Raw genomic sequence first — 16,169 nt, 5'->3', positions numbered from 1 at the left:
AGGCAACTTGTCAGAGAGATTGGTCTGTAATTAGAGGGATTCTTGTGGTCTTTACCAAGCTTGGGAATGGGAATAATGATAGATAGCCTCCAAGAGTCAGGAAAAATATGTTCTGTCCATATTCTGTTAAACAGACACAGAAGATTAGAAAGGGAATTGTTTGACAGATTTTTAATCATGCTGTAGTGGATTTTATCCGGGCCTATAGCACTATTCCCCAAGCGAGAGATCGCTGTATGTAGTTCTATGCTGGTGAATGGCACATTATATTCCTCATTAGATGAAGAATGAAAGTTTAAATATTGTTTTTCACTTTGGGCTTTATAAGCCTGAAAATTTCTTGAATACATAATATTGCTGGATAAAGACGAAAATGTTTCACCCAACATATCAGCAGTACCCTGTATATCGCTGATTATTGTGCCATTATTTTCCAGCATGGAGAGAGTGAGAAGTATATTTCCCATTTATTTTATGGATTTTATCCAAGACTGCTTTTGAGCTAGTGGACGATGTTATACTAGAAACTTACTTTCTCCAAGAATCCCTTTGGCTTTGCCTTCTTATTCTTCTGGCATTTCCCTTTGCTTTTTGGAAAGCAACCAAATTGTTTATAGTGGGGAATCTTCTGAAAATCCCCCAAGCTTTCTTTTGTGCTTTAAATGCTGCCTCGCAATTCTGGTTCCACCATGGTTTCGAATGATTTGAATATCTTGTTGATGTCTTTCCCATTGTTTTCTCAGCTGCCTGAATAATACACAAGATGTCAACTTCAACTGCATCATTGATATCAGCAGTATTGACCATTTCCTCAGTGATGTTAGCCAAAGAGGAAAATGCAGGCCAATCTGCTGTTTCTAGTTTTCAGCGTGGTGGACGGGCTGTTTCACAGCTTTCTCTGCCTCAGTATTTTAGAAATATTGGGAAGTGGTCACTAGAGAGTGGATAAGATCCAACCTCCCATGTAAATGCTAAAAACAGATTAGGAGTTGCTAATGCTAGATCAATGGCAGTGAACGTTCTTGATGGGGCATGGAAGTATGTCACTTCTCCAGTATTAAATAGATACAGTTGATGATTACCTATAAATCTCTCAATGGCTCTGCCTCGACGATTGATGTCGGGACTGCCCCACATAGGATTGTGGCCATTGAAATCACCCAGTAGAAGGAATGGTGTTGGCAGCTGTTCAACCAAGGCGTCCAGTTCATTCTCATTGACTCTGACATCTGGTGGCAAGTATTTAGAACAAACTGTGACAGTTACGCCAATTGAAATTTTGACTGCCATAGCTTGTAGCTCTGTTGTTATTTGTATCAGTAAGGATGGAATGCGATTGGTAACCAAAATAGCCACACCGCCACTGGCACAGTTGTGGCTATCATCATCCTTGTGGTAGAGATTGAATCCTTTTAAAGTAATTCTTTCTCCAGGTTTCAGATGGGTTTCCTGGAGTGCCGTGCAGAGAGATGAGGTAGATGATGTCAAGTGTTTAATGTCAGAGAAGTTGTTGCAGAAACCACGAGAGTTCCATTGGATTATTTTATAATTCATTATGTGTTAGATGCAGCAGTCTTTGCAAAAGTGTCCCTCTTCAGTTTTACTGAGAATTTTCCTTTTGAAGGTGAGGGTGGTTGGGTCCCCTCCATATTATTCTCTTCATCAGAAATATCAGAGAACTCACTCATGGATTGAATCTTTGATCTCTTTAATTTATAGAGGGCTGATTTCAATTTTTGTTTGTTCAGTGGGTTCTTATTAGCCTTTTTAGAATGCACATTTCTGGTTGTTACCCGTTTTAGTTACAGGAGTTTTGGTCTTTGTGTTTGCCGTTTCTTCTGCTTGTGTAGGCGGGATCAGTAAACATCTTGGATGGCGAGTGAGAGATTCAGTTGGTGATACAGAAATATCTGTTTGAACTCCACATGTTTCTGTGGATTTCAAAACAGAAACAAATGTTTTTTGTTTTAATGTTGTAGTTTGAGTGACCATGCGGCGGGCTTCTGGGTATAGTATATTATTTGTGAATTTTACCCATTGAATCTACTTTTCTCTCTGCCATGCAGGGCATTTCCTTGAGTAGGCAGGATAGGCATCTTTACAATTCACACAGCATGGAGAGATGGTGCACTTGGTACTCTCGTGACCTTCAATTCCACACTGTGCGCATGTGCTTTTCCCACGGCAGGATGTTTGTGAATGTCCAAATCACTGGCATTTGAAGCAATGCAGCGGATTTGGAACATACAAACGAAGTTGGCAGCGCAGATAACCTGCTGTGATGGCAGATGGCAAAGTTGGTTTGTTAAAGGTTAAAATTAAGTGTTTAGTAGGAATTAACTTGCCATCTGGACAAATGGAGATGCGTCGAACAGCAGTAACATCTTGATCTGAAAAACCAATCTAGATATCTGATTCATCCTCAGACATCAGATCGATTTCAGATATCACACCACGTGAAGAGTTCAAACTTGTATGTTATGTGATGGTGACTTGTATGTCTCCTAGAGACACCATTTTCAAGAGTTTTTCTGACTGTTCAGGGGAGGCTGTTTCCACAAGTAGATCTCCTGACCTCAATTTTTGTATTTTTTTTAAGGTGCCCAATGGTCGACTGAAAAGTTTCTGGATTAAAAAAGGAAAGTGTTTAGACAAAAGTGTTTCTCCTGTAGCGTGAACAATAAGGTAGGTTGGTTGATTGGAGGAATTGACCTCCTTTTGTGGCAGTGCATTGGTAGATGTTTTAGATTTTAGAAAATCCATATTTAGAGATAATTATTCAGATCCTAGTGACCGCACCCACCATGGGGCCCAACAAGGGGATGCCGTCACATGGGAGTCCCATAGACCGTCATACCAGGGTTTCCCAGGAGCTATACCCTCAAAATGCAGTCAATAAAAGCACATCTTGTCTGACGTGTCTGCCCAGTCTGCATCGATCGGTTGACTTCAAGCTGAAGTCAAGAATGACTCAACAACCAGCCGATTGACACAAACAGAGCATGATTTGAGCCTCCCGTTTATACGAAGCAGGGGCCAAAGCAGTGTGTCGGGGACGTTATGTTGCCCCTCAACTACCAGGATTTCCCTTCCTGGCATACGGGATACCACGCATGGCAAACACATGGGTGGGCATTCAGATCCCAGGGATAGTAAAGAAAGGTTACTAAACCATCTCTAGGAGGTCCCCTCACCATGGACAGGAACCCACATCGAGGGGATTTTAAATTAATGTTTCCCAGCCATGAGAGCACAGTAAAGGTTAGATAATTTAATAGATATTTTTAAAAATTATATAATATATTTTCTAAAATGTAAATGAAATAGTTTAAATTATATTTAAGTAGTTATCTCAGAATATCAGACATACATATATGTTTAAGTAAAACTTGTAAGGTGGATGGATAGATGAAAAAAGTAATTGTATTATTTTAAATTGCAGATTTAAATACTAGTACAGCCTCAGTTTTGACAAATAACAAAGAAAACAAATCAGATTCTGTAAGTATTTAATTGTATTAGTTTTATTTAAAATATATTTTTTTTATATTTTTGTTATTGAATAACATCTCTAAGTAGCCTTTTTACTTAGTAACAGTAATGTTTAAAATAGTTTTATAAAATTTACACTTAAATATGCTGATGAAACTTCATTTTTTATAGGAAACTGTTTGGACATCATTTTTGATAAAAAAGCTTATTGAAATTCCGCAAGAAATGGACTCACTATTTGAGAAGCCAAATTGCAAAAAAATGAAACTATGGGGAGATGCCAGTGTAAAATTGAAAAAAGAAGGTGTCAACATAGGAGCAGTGGAATGTGATCGGAAGTGGCAAAATTTAATATTAACTTATAGGAGGAGGAAAGACCAGATGAGAAAATCTGGAAGTGGTCGACTTCCTTTTTGGGAATTCCATGAAGATTTCAACCAATTCTTTGGTTTGAAAGCCAATGTTAGTCCTCCTCCTAAAACACTGTTAGCTTCAACTTGTGAAAAAAAGCACCACCAGCACCTCCACTTTCACCACCACCACAAAAGAAAAAAATCATCATCTGAGCCTCCAGAGTGGTTTTTAAATTATATGAAAAAACAGGAAGAATCAGAGGAAGAAAGGTGGAAGAAATTAGAGGAAATTGAAAATTAAAAATTTTAAAAGATATATTAAATATAGTTAAAAAAAGTAATTAAATGAATAAATAATTTTACTATTTTATGATTTTTAAATAAAATGTTAATTATATTATTTATGTATTTTAGTCATTTGTTTTAATTTTAAAAACAAGAACCTTGAGATAAATGAAAATTCAAACAAATTATCATGTTAAAAAACATTTTTTATTTAGTTTTCATTTTTTGCTTTTAATAAGTGTGGCAAACATCAGATAATTAATCTAATAAATAATAAACACATCTACTGACAGTTGAACATATTATTTTCCTATGTTCAACAGAAATATTTCTGACACTTGAATATTTCAAATATATTTTTTATCTCTTACATGAAACACCTTCCTTGTCTTGAAGTGTATTCTTTTCAATTTTGAAATAGTCTGTCAAGTGTGCAAATTTAAACTTTCTTATAAAATTTTGAATTGATTAACTTTTCAAATTTCATACATATAATGTTCCTACTCAAATGTTTGTTTTAAATTCCATGACATCCCGACCAACTTTGTAAATTCTGACCCTCGCAGTACAGCACATTGACAAAATAAAACAATTTATGACTTACTATGCAAATAAGAAGTTGAAAAAGCAATAGCATAATTAGTTACTTTTTCTAATTAACAATTACATGCTTTTTATAATTGTTGAATAAATGTTTTATTAAATTAAAATTAGTTTATTCTGTTATTAATCCACACTCATAAATGTATGTGGCTTTGAAAAAATAAAAAGCCATTATTTATTATTCATTAACAAATCCTGTATAATCCATGAACAAAAGTAAATATTTATTAAATTTCTCTCTTAATAAATTTTCTGAATTTTATAAAAATCATCAGAAATAAAACTGAATTCAGTGCTACTAATCAACATATTGCATCAAGTTTATAATTGTATATGTTATCCTAGGATGATGAAAACATGTACTTGAAGCATTCTTTTAACTTTCATCTAAAATATTTATTAACTTATCAGTTTAGTGTTGTTTGGCAAATTGCATGATAGGTTTAATTTCTTATAATTACTTTCTACTTTCCATGACTTTTTCCAAACACTAATGAAAAATCCCTCACTTTCCAGGTGCATCAGAACCCTGTATATAACAATATTACAAATATAATGTGTTAAAATAAAATGTACTTATACAAAAAAATACAAGATTATATAACTAATTTAAATTTTATTTTATATGATTAGTTCATAAAAAATGATGTACTTAAAATATATTTTACTTCTCCATCAAGAAATCTGCTATTCTGTTTCGTTTTTCTATGGCAGCTGCACGATTTTGTGTGTTTTCAGGAAAATTATCACCATCATCATCATTACAGTTATCAAGTAAGATGTCTTCTGAAATATCCTTTTCTCCTTTCTCAATGCATAAATTATGCAAAATGCATGCAGTCATAACAACTTTAGACATGGCTGCGATATTTTCCATGTCTAAATATTTAAGTCTGTGGAAACGTCCTTTCAAAAGTTCTATAATTTGTTCCACAACTACTCTGACAGAACTGTGTCTTTTATTATAAGTTTGTTTTATAATGAGACTACCAAAATCCTTAAATGGTACCAATAAAAAGTATCTAAAAAATATGCAGAATCACCTAATAAATAATAATCGTTTCCTAAATATTTTGGTGTTCCTGCAGTAATAATTTGTATATTGGACTTTGTTTCCACACCCAAGAGTCATTGGAACTTCCAGGACAACCAACAAAATTATCTGCATTTCTGCATCACAAATTATTTGTAACAAAATGAAATGTCTTCCTTTTCTGTTAAAATAACTTTGGCTATCTTTTTTAGGTGCCTTTATAAATATATGGTTGGTTGGTTGGTTTTAGTTTTTTGGCACAAGAGCCATATTGGCTAAGCTGCACCAGGGCAAACAGTAAAAATTTTAAACATCACAGATAATAAACATAAGACATAATTAAATAAATGAATAAATAAATAAATAACAACAACAAATATATACAACAATATAAATAAGCATATCAAAGTAAATAAAACTGTAAAATAAATAAGTAATCAAATCTCTCTATACATATTATTGACTTTCAGAAAGTCCACTATGTTGTCCAAATTTGGTCTCTGGCCCAAAATCTCTATCATACTTGTGTGTGATTAGCAGTGGGCCACTGGGCCCATCCCAAATGACCACTTACTCTGCAACAGGTTGGTAAAACCCGTTCTCGTCTTGTCGGATGGCTAGGAGGGCAAAAATTTGAGTGGGGAGTGCGTCGGTAAGTCGGCAGGTGTCCTTCAAAGACAGGAGACAGGTTTAAAAACTAAACAAGCATTTATTTATATAACTAAGCTAAAATAAATAGGTTAAATGCGATTAAATAAGTTCACTTTACAAAAGGGACGCTCTAATAGCTTTACCTGCTAGTCTGAGAGAGAGTTCACAAAGCTCTAAAAAGTACAAATACCTCTATGCAGATATGTCTAATATGCATTCGTTGAATATGTTCGTTAATGGCGATGGAAGTTCAAATGGCTGTGGTTGGTCATATGTCCTTTCAATCCGGAGTAGGGAGACAAATATGGCACATCTACCAAGTATAACTTCCGAGGGGTCTCCTTGAGCTTTCGGGGACTCGAGCTTTTATACGTTATTCGTGGGAAATGAGTTACGTGATCAACTTCTGTTGACACTTACGATGCATTCCGATCAATTAAGTGTCAACTTTCCCACCTTAATGTGAAAACAATTGGTGACCTCCGATATACTTCTCACCAAGAGTGGGTTTTTCCTCGGAGTTGTTTACAAAGATTTTTCCGACATTGGCGTAAAAATTGCTGATTTCACACTTGCATTTCTGAAATGTTGTCTTTGACTTTGGTCAAAAGCAATGCAGTTGCAAAGTATGTGTTTAACTCTTACAGTACAGTTGCAGTACTGACATAACGGTTCATCATCACCCTTCAAAAGATATTGATGAGTCAGTCGGGTGTGTCCAATTGTCAAACGAGTAAGGACTACCTCAGATCTCCTATCATACTGCCTATTATGTGTTCAATTTTCTATCAAAGGTTTGATCTCGTATAGTTTATTGTGGATTTGTGCATTCCACACAACTTGCCATCTCTCTGCTAATCGTTTTTTAATGACTAGCTTCAAATCACTTCCTTCAATACGCATTGTATGCTGTGAAAGACTTGCTCCCTTTGCAGCTGTGTCAACTTCTTCATTTCCTCTCATACTCACATGGCCTGGGACCCAACAAAACTTTACAGAAAAATTTCTCGTAGTGAGATGGCAAATTAGTTTCTGAATTTTAATCACTATAGAGTAAGAACTAGGTTCACACAAGATCAAAGCCTGAAGTGCACTAACTGAATCAGTGTAAATCACGCAGCAATGATGACCTTTCCTATTTATATATTTTAGGGCTAAATAAATAGGCTGAAACTCCGCAGTGAAGATGGAAGAATTCGGTGAAATTTGTTCTGCCACGATTTCATCCTGGCAAACAAAGGCTAAGCCAACATAGTTATCTAATTTAGATCCATCAATGTAAATAGGAATTAAATTCCTGTCACGATTTTGAATTTCTGCAAACTGCTGTTTGTAGACATAATCTGGCGTGGTTTCTTTGGAAAACTGCTTTAAGCTTAAGTCAACATTTATCGGTGAAGTTGACCAAAATGGAATAGTATCAGCCTCAACCTGTGAGATGTGATTTGTGTCCAGGTCAATCATGCTGCTTACATTCTCCATTCTTATGTCAAATGAAGGGACACTACTTGTCCAAGCGGCAAAGAATCTTTTCAGCTGAGTACCTGAACAATCAGCTGAAAGTTTATTCTAAGATTTCTGTTTAATGTAATAAAAAAGAAAGAACTGTTCTCTCCTAAGAGATAGTGGAAGCTCATAAGCATCCATGTACAGACTTTGAACTGGAGAAGTTCGAAAAGCACCAGTGCAGAAACGCAGTGCTTGATGATGGATTGGATCCAGCATCCGAAGAGTAGATTCTCGCGCAGAGCCATAAACAATGCAACCGTAGTCTACCTTAGAGCAGACAATGGCCCTATAAATCCTGAGCATAGAACATTTGTCTGCTCCCCAGGATGAGCAGCATAATACCTTTAAAAGGTTCTGATTTTAGACATCTACTCTTCAAATTGCGCAAATGTGGCAAAAACGTCAGTTTATGGTCGAACAAAACACCCAAAAATTTTGCCTCATTCACCATTGGGATTTTGACTCCATTTAGGTAAATTTCGGGATTCAGGTGCAAACCACGCTTTCGGCAAAAGTGGATGCACGAGGTCTTCTCTATGTTAAAATTGAAACCATTAGTCTTTGACCAATTTTCTATGTGATTTAAAGAGCTTTGCAGTTGTCTCTCAATGAAACTCATGTTACTAGACTGGCAGGCGATCTGAAAGTCATCCACATAAAGAGTGTTTCACGCTGGGAGGAAGACAGTTAGCTATGCTATTGATTTAAATTAGGAACAGATTCACACTCAGAGCATTGAGGGACACTTTCTTCTTGTGTGAAGAGCCTAGATAAAGTTGTGCCCATCCTGACTTGAAATCTTTGACTCTGTACAAAGTGTTTTATAAAAATTGGCAAATTACCTTGCAATCCAAATTGGTGCAGATCACAGAGTATCCCGTATCGCCAACAGCAATCATAGGCCTTCTCAATATCGAAAAACACAGACACTAAGTGCTGTCGTTTAACAAATGCTTCACGTATACTAAGTTGTCCATGGTACTTCTGTTCCTATGAAATCCACTCTGATGTGGTGAGAAGTACTTCTTTTCCTCTAGGAGGAACATCAGGCGTCTGTTTACCATTCTCTCGAAGACTTTACACAGTCAACTTGTCAGAGAGATTGGTCTGTAATTAGAGGAAAAATAGTTGGAAAAAATAAACGACGAAGGATTGGTTTTGGGCAGGTAAAGTTTTTGCTCTTGTGGGAAAACTCAAGAAGGACAGGATACTACCAGAAGAAATGCCACCTTTTCTTTCCTATATCTCACCCATTCTGCTTTATTTAGATTTATGTAACAATCTTTTATCTTCAAATCTAGAGTTTTCCATTTGTCCCTAACATCTTCGAAGCTTCGGGCATCTTTACACATTTTTCTGCTCTCAAAGCGGGAAGATTATCGTGGATAAAATATAAAAATGTCGATGAAGGCCTCTTGGGGAAATTTATCCACGTGTTAATTTCCTTCGGTAGTAACAATCTGGCTGGACGTCTACTCGAGAAACCTTCCAAGACAGTTTGTCACTTGGAAGCCATGTGTCTAGAAGCAGAGCATTTGGATACTTCGTTCTTGGAACGAGCACAATTTGATGGTTTGCAACTGGAAATCAAACTCTTTTCTGCTTTTTCATTTGGTTTGTATTCAGCGTTTATTTTCTGTGTTCCTTTTTTTCTCGTTTTCATCTTTTAGCTTGCAAAGTTTACCTGCCAAGTTTTTTAATCCAACTAATTGTCACCTCTAATAATGGATAACATGTCTGTTAATATGCATCAAAAGTCACAAATGTTGGAAATACTTTATAATGCACACATAGAAGTTATGCTCAAGATTCACATTTTCATCTTGATCTCCTTCCACATAAAGATTGTAGGTCAATCGAAGAGAAGAATAAACCATATGTGTGAAGGTAGTATAAATGATAGTTCATTGTAAACTTTCTCTCATATAGATTAGAATCTCAAATTAATCTCGAAAAATCTATAAAATATTGAGTTGCTTTGTCATCTGGTATGGTAGGATGCCAAAAAAATTTTTTTTATTGAAATGAAGATAAAATAAATGATGCAATAAAAAAATGAAAAGAGAACTCACTGTACTTCTGGAGAGAGTCACTATAATAATGTAATAATACCTAAAATAATTTATACATTAGATATTACGAATTTAACTTTTTTCTAACTTTTTAATATCATCTGCATCTCACCTATTTATACTTCCATATGGGATAATACATTCAATCCCTTCAGTAGGAAAATGATGAAAAATAACATTAGTCAGGGGTGTGAAACCTAAAAAACTGAATGCTCATTGCTGATCTCAACAATTATAAATATTTTATATGAAAGATCTCATTGCTTTTTATTGCTTCTCAGCCTTTTGGCTAAGATCAAGTGCAGGGTTTGTATTCAGTTAGCAATCTGTTTTGTAAGCTCTAGGGCCTAGGAAGCTTCTGTGCCCTGCTTTAATTGAGGCCTTTTGGCTAGGCTAAGATGTGGTATCTGCACAACAAATGGAATATCTTAAATGAATTAGCCTTGTTTTAAAACAATTCTTACCAACATTCCTCATCAGTTTTGTATTCTGAAAGCCTTAATGCACTTATTGCAACTGTGGTGTGAAATATGATGATACGTCAGGATTTATAACAGATCATCGAGATTGCAAAATAAAAGTAAAAAATATATATAAAAATAAAGGTAAAAATAAAGGTATACCTTTATTAAAGGTATTTAAATATAAATATTATAAATATATATATATATTGCATGTACTGTGTAAAACTCAAAAAAGAACAGAGTTGTACACAAATGTTTAACAATCTTGTTGAAATTCTAAATACAGCAACTGTTTCTTTGAATGTTACTAAATAAAGCCATTAAAGAAGCCTTTACAGTGGCAGTTTTCGGTTGTGTGTGCCCCTAGGCAAACATGAATTTTTGAGGCACTTTTATATAATGCAAAAACCTATATTACATTATACTAGCTATTGTATTATATCTAGGATTCCGCTGTACCAGATTCTGAGTGCTGGACCAACACCAGATATCAATTCATGCATGTGAGGCTCCTAGAAACACGAGATTCTGCCTGGGACCCCTGTATCTAAAACTGCCATTGTATCTAAGACGAGCCTTAATAATGTGATTAAACTAATTATAATAATGGTGTTAAAGCCATTTTAATAACTAAGCATTGAGAATATGTTCAAGAAAGTGTCCAATATTTCTTTTTTTATTTTGTTAAAAAAAGTTAGTTTGTAATATAAATTTTCGATAGTTGATACAATCAAAAATTTTTATTTTTGAAAGAAACAGGTTATACTAAATACAACTACACTCATCTAAAGTTGCTCAAAGAAAAATCTGAGTAGGAAAGAGATAATGGAAAAGGTTATTCCAGAGATGCCATTGTAAACATTTTTAAAGAAAAGAATAAAAAAGAAATCTAGGAAAAAAGATTATAGTCACTCATAATTAATAAAATGTTTCTGAAATGTAATTTATAATTAAGATATTTGTATGGAAATCATAATAAAAAGAGGTTATTTTATTAAATAAGTTCATAAGTCCCATAACTGGACTTAGGATTTTTGTACAGAAAATGTTTGTATTCTGCATAAAATTGAATGTGTCAATGTGAAGAAAGTTGTGATTGATTTTAATACCCATGTTCATTTTATTTCATTAGAGTATCTTAAATACTGTCTTCCCATAATAAAGTTTTTAGCTTCGGTTAGAACTTCGATTTCATTCCATACATTGGGCATATTCATTTTGAATTCTTGGCAAAGGAATGGCACCAATGTGTTAAAGCTTATTCCTCATAACATGTTACATGTGATCAGTTGCTTTGCATTCATTAAAAAAATGTATAGTACAATAAATAATAATAGTCAGTAAATTTGTACTGGAGCATAAGTGTATGCAATGAGCAAAAAATCACTAGATTGTCAAGCAGAGATATATCTGCCCAATCTGCATTGATCAGTTGCCTTTGAACCAAGATCCAATGGACTCAACAACCAGCTTATTGACTCAAATGGAGCCTGACATAGCAGTGTGTGCGGGGAACATTATCTTGCCCCTCAACTACCATAAACCCCCTTTCCAGCATACAAATCACAACACATGGCAAACAAATAGGTGGGCACTCAGATTCCACAGATGGTAAAGAAGAGTTACTAAATCATTTCTGGGAGGTCCCCTCACCGTGGACAGGAACCCACACTGAGGAGGATGTGGCACAGGATATGGGAATTAGTTGAATGAGGACAAAACACCAACGTTATGAAGTAAAAATGGGTATACAATAACAAAATGAATCCAGATGGATCTATAAATATAAAAAAGGCCTGATTGGTAGCCCTAAGATGTTTCAAAAAACATGAAATAAATTACAAGAAACCATTTTCACTCCTGACAAAATTGCAAACAAAGAATCTTACTAGTGTTGGCAACCCAAAAAAATTGCAAAGTACGCCAATACAATGTTAAAACAGTTTAACTATACAGCAAGTTGGAGGAATGCATATATATGAAACAACCAATAGGATTCATCAAAGAAAGAGACTAATCAAAAATATGCAAGCTAAATTGCTCTACCTACAACTTAAAACAAACTAGAAAAACAGGTGTAAAACAATTACCAATCACTTGTGCCAGAACAGTTTTGAATAACTAGAAGCCAATCCATGTGTATTCAAGTACCAACTAGATCAGTGTTTCTCAACCTCTAACGAATCGTCGCCCCCTTCAACATAGCATCGCCCCCTTTAGTAAAACCGTTACGTAGTATCGCCCCCTTCACTTCAAAATTCTGATGCCGAGGGCCAAGGCTAACGCCAAATTCGTACTGCATTGAATAGACTAGTGACTAGTCGAATGTTATTTGTTTAATGATTGTACGATATAACGAATAAAATAGCTAATTATTCTTAATATAATGTTTTACTATATCGCCCAGAAAATTGTTTTTCGCCCCCCAAAATATAAATTGTTACTAATCGTCCCCTCAACATAGAAAAACGCCCACATGGGGGCGATATCGCCCCCGTTGAGAAACACTGAACTAGATGAAAACGTTTTATACTTGGGATTGCATGTCGACGATATGATAATGATATCCTCATTGAGAAAATCAAACATGAAGCTATGCAAAAATTGCATAATGTTTTGACTTAGTTACCCTGGGGAGTCCTAAATGCACTTTAGGAATCAAAATAACCAAATTCAAACAAAATGAATTTGTTGACGAAAATGGGAGAAAATTGACGCAACAGAGACAAATAAAAGAAATACCCCGAAAATTCAAAATAGAAGATTGTAAATCAGTAAACACACCAATGGATCCTAATCAAAAATTGAATGACTGCAAAGGATCACCATGTAGAAAAAAATTTTCCAAGAAATCTTAAGAAGCATAATGTATGTCAGTTTGACAACAAGACCCAATTTGTGTAAACCTATCAGCGACTGTCACAGTATATGCGAAATCCAAAGAAGATGCATGTTCAAGCAGTGAAATGACTGATACAATCCCTAAATGGAATCCAAAGTAAAAGAATCATATAGAAATAGAACCAAATTACCAAACTAATTGGATATGTGAATGCTAATTGGAAAGACAGAAATGTAGGTCAACATTCAAACAGTGCATACCTTTTTCAACTTAAAAAATCTAGTATCATGAAAATGCAAAAAACAGAATCAAATGTCATTATCAACATATGAAAGCAAATTGACAATGTTAACTAAAACTACAAGATAATCAAAATAGTTAAAAATCATCCTAAATGAATTGGGAGAAGAAGGTTTTATCAAGACAAGTACAATTTATGACAACAATCAGGCTGTGATAAGTCTAATTACGAAACAAAACATGTAGTAAGAAAAATATCCTATGTACACAAAAACATTAAGTCAGGTGTTGTCATTAAATACATCCCAATGGAACAAATGTCAGCAGATTTTTAAACAAAACCCTTGAATGAACATAAATTGAAAATCCATTTAGATAGAATCAATGTTAAATAAACATTCTGTCGAAGCAAAATAAATGTAACCAAGGAACTTTCCCAAAAAGGAGGTTTTGTAGCAAATACTTGTAGTGAAAGCTTCATGGAATTTTATGACCCTACCTTTACTAAAAGTAGGTCTACTCTAGTCAGATATGTAACAGGTGACATAACTCACACCAATTGTAAAACTACTTCCACTTGTCTCCTACTCCTTGCATGTTTAAGACATGAAATAAATTCTACTTGTTAATGTTGGGTTGAGTCAATCATTCCCAGTCTCATCTCTATGCAATCTCTCTACCAACAGGAATTATGAGAAGAATTATCACAATACATTCATTCTTAAAAAAAATTTGATATCATCATCAGTAACGAAATAACAATACAAGAAATTCATGATGCAATCCAGGAATTCCACACACGTATCTCGTAAAGCTCCTGGAATACATAATATTTCAGCTGAATTTTATAAATTTTTTAATGAAAATATTAGTTTTATGTTTTCTAAGCTTTTTAATTATACAAATTTTAGTGACACTTTTTGTCAAGGAAAAATGTTTTTAATTCATAAGGCAGATGGCACGGGTAACTTTATAAATGATTTTAGACCTTTAAACCTTTTAAATCTTGATAAGGGTTTTAGTTACATTATTGTAGGTAGACTTGAGGTGATTTTTAAAAGTATTGAATAGCCAGAGTGCTGGTATAAAAAATATATTACCTTAGATCATTCTATTTGTAAATTAATTCATGATTTATACGTAGAGAAAAGGACCCCACTCTCTGTCCTCTTAATTAATCAATGTGAAAAGAGCTTTTGATACTACGAATGAAAAAATCTTATGGAAAATTTTAGATGGTTATGGTTTTAATAATGATTAAATCAATGTATCATATACAGGGTTCCTACTCAAATTTTTGTTTTGAATTTGCTGACCCTCATATTTTTTAGTGTGGAATATTGACATAATAAAACAGCATTTACTGTGAACTTGACTACATCCATCCCTCTTTTTGCATAGCTGATATGCTTCAAAGACTGCCACATTAAAAAAATACAGTACATACATCCTATAGAAAAATGTTTGATAGAATCTACAACTTCAATGTAATGAAGAAATAAGCAATTTATAAACAAAACATGAGCTTTTTATTTTATCATCGTTTATCATTATTATTTGTATGTAAATCTTGTAAATACAAGATAGCATAAAAATCAACAAATAGTATTCTTTGATAAACAAATAGTACTGTACTGTGCTTAAAATGAACTCTTGACTTAGAAACACATAATTTTAAAACCAATCTTTCAACAAAAAAAGTAACTTTTTTTTAAACTGGACTAGAGTTGCAAACATGTTATGAATGCTGGTAGTTCAGAAATACGTTGCACTGTTACACTCTAGTAAGATTGTCACTCTAAGTATTTTATATTTAAATGTAGATATTTTGTCCTTTACAGAGAAAATATCGTAATATATCGAAAATCATTAATATAGAGAAACAGAAGCGTTTGCAAGGAAAAACGTTACAATTGTTTAAGCTTGAACAATCATAATGGTCTTTCAAGCATGGAAAATGGAGAAATTTAAATCTTCATTGGCACGATCCGATTATAAACATTTTTCAAACTTGTGAGTACTAAAAAAAAAATAAAAAGATTTTTGACTGTAATTTGCAGACATATATTAAACATCTTGATAAATTAAGAGAAAACTTTAAAACACGTTTCGAAGACTCGGAGAATATGCATGTTCCCGAATGGTTTGCTAATCCATTTGATGTAAAAATAGATAATGAAGGTAGTGAACCTGGCTTAGAAGATGAACTGAGTGAAATATGTGTAGATTTCGAAGCTAAAGCGTTGTTTAAAAATAAAAACCTCAGTGAATTTTGGAGCAATAACAATATTGCCCTAAATAGCCCAAGCTCAGAGCAGAAGCCGAACTTTTCTTACTTGCATTCCCAACTTCATACATGGTTGAAACTGGTTTTAGTCACGCGAACGCAATTTTGACAAAACAGAGGAACAGATTGAAATTGGAAAACTGTGGTGATTTGTGACTAAAACCTACCAATTTTCAACCACATATCAATAATTTTTCTGCTTCTCTTTAGACTCATCCATCCCACTAATATGAACTATTTTAATAAAAAAGCATGTCAACATATTTTTAAGGAATTCAGTAGTAGTCGCAAAATGACAGTAAGAGGTTTTTTCATCCAATATAACTTATGTTTTCAAA

The 16,169-nt window shown here is 34.0% G+C and overlaps 1 protein-coding gene across 1 annotated transcript; it reads right to left on the bottom strand.

Annotated features, from left to right (window-relative positions):
• Positions 1 to 5,397: 5,397 nt before the first annotated feature.
• On the bottom strand, positions 5,398 to 9,278 carry LOC111615121. Its single transcript, XM_023356519.1, has 2 exons — positions 9,177 to 9,278; positions 5,398 to 5,730 (listed from the first exon to the last, which is right to left on the bottom strand). Exons 1-2 carry the CDS (start codon positions 9,276 to 9,278, stop codon positions 5,398 to 5,400), a joined length of 435 nt encoding a protein of 144 aa, XP_023212287.1.
• Between the last annotated feature and the right edge of the window lie 6,891 nt (positions 9,279 to 16,169).

Source organism: Centruroides sculpturatus, unplaced genomic scaffold (genome assembly GCF_000671375.1).
Source record: "Centruroides sculpturatus isolate CEXI.00-Female unplaced genomic scaffold, Cexi_2.0 scaffold2324, whole genome shotgun sequence".
Classification (NCBI taxonomy): Eukaryota; Metazoa; Arthropoda; class Arachnida; order Scorpiones; family Buthidae; genus Centruroides; species Centruroides sculpturatus.
The sequence above is the reverse complement of the archived record's forward strand: the minus strand, read 5'-3'. Positions and strand labels throughout refer to the sequence as shown.

Coding starts and splice junctions, on each gene's coding strand:
- LOC111615121 (XM_023356519.1), bottom strand. CDS start 9,278: ATGTGTAAAGATGCCCGAAGCTTCGAAGATGTTAGGGACAAATGGAAA. Junction 5,731..9,176: donor ATCTAAATAAAGCAGAATGG/GTGAGATATAGG, acceptor GTACCATTTAAG/GATTTTGGTAGTCTCATTAT.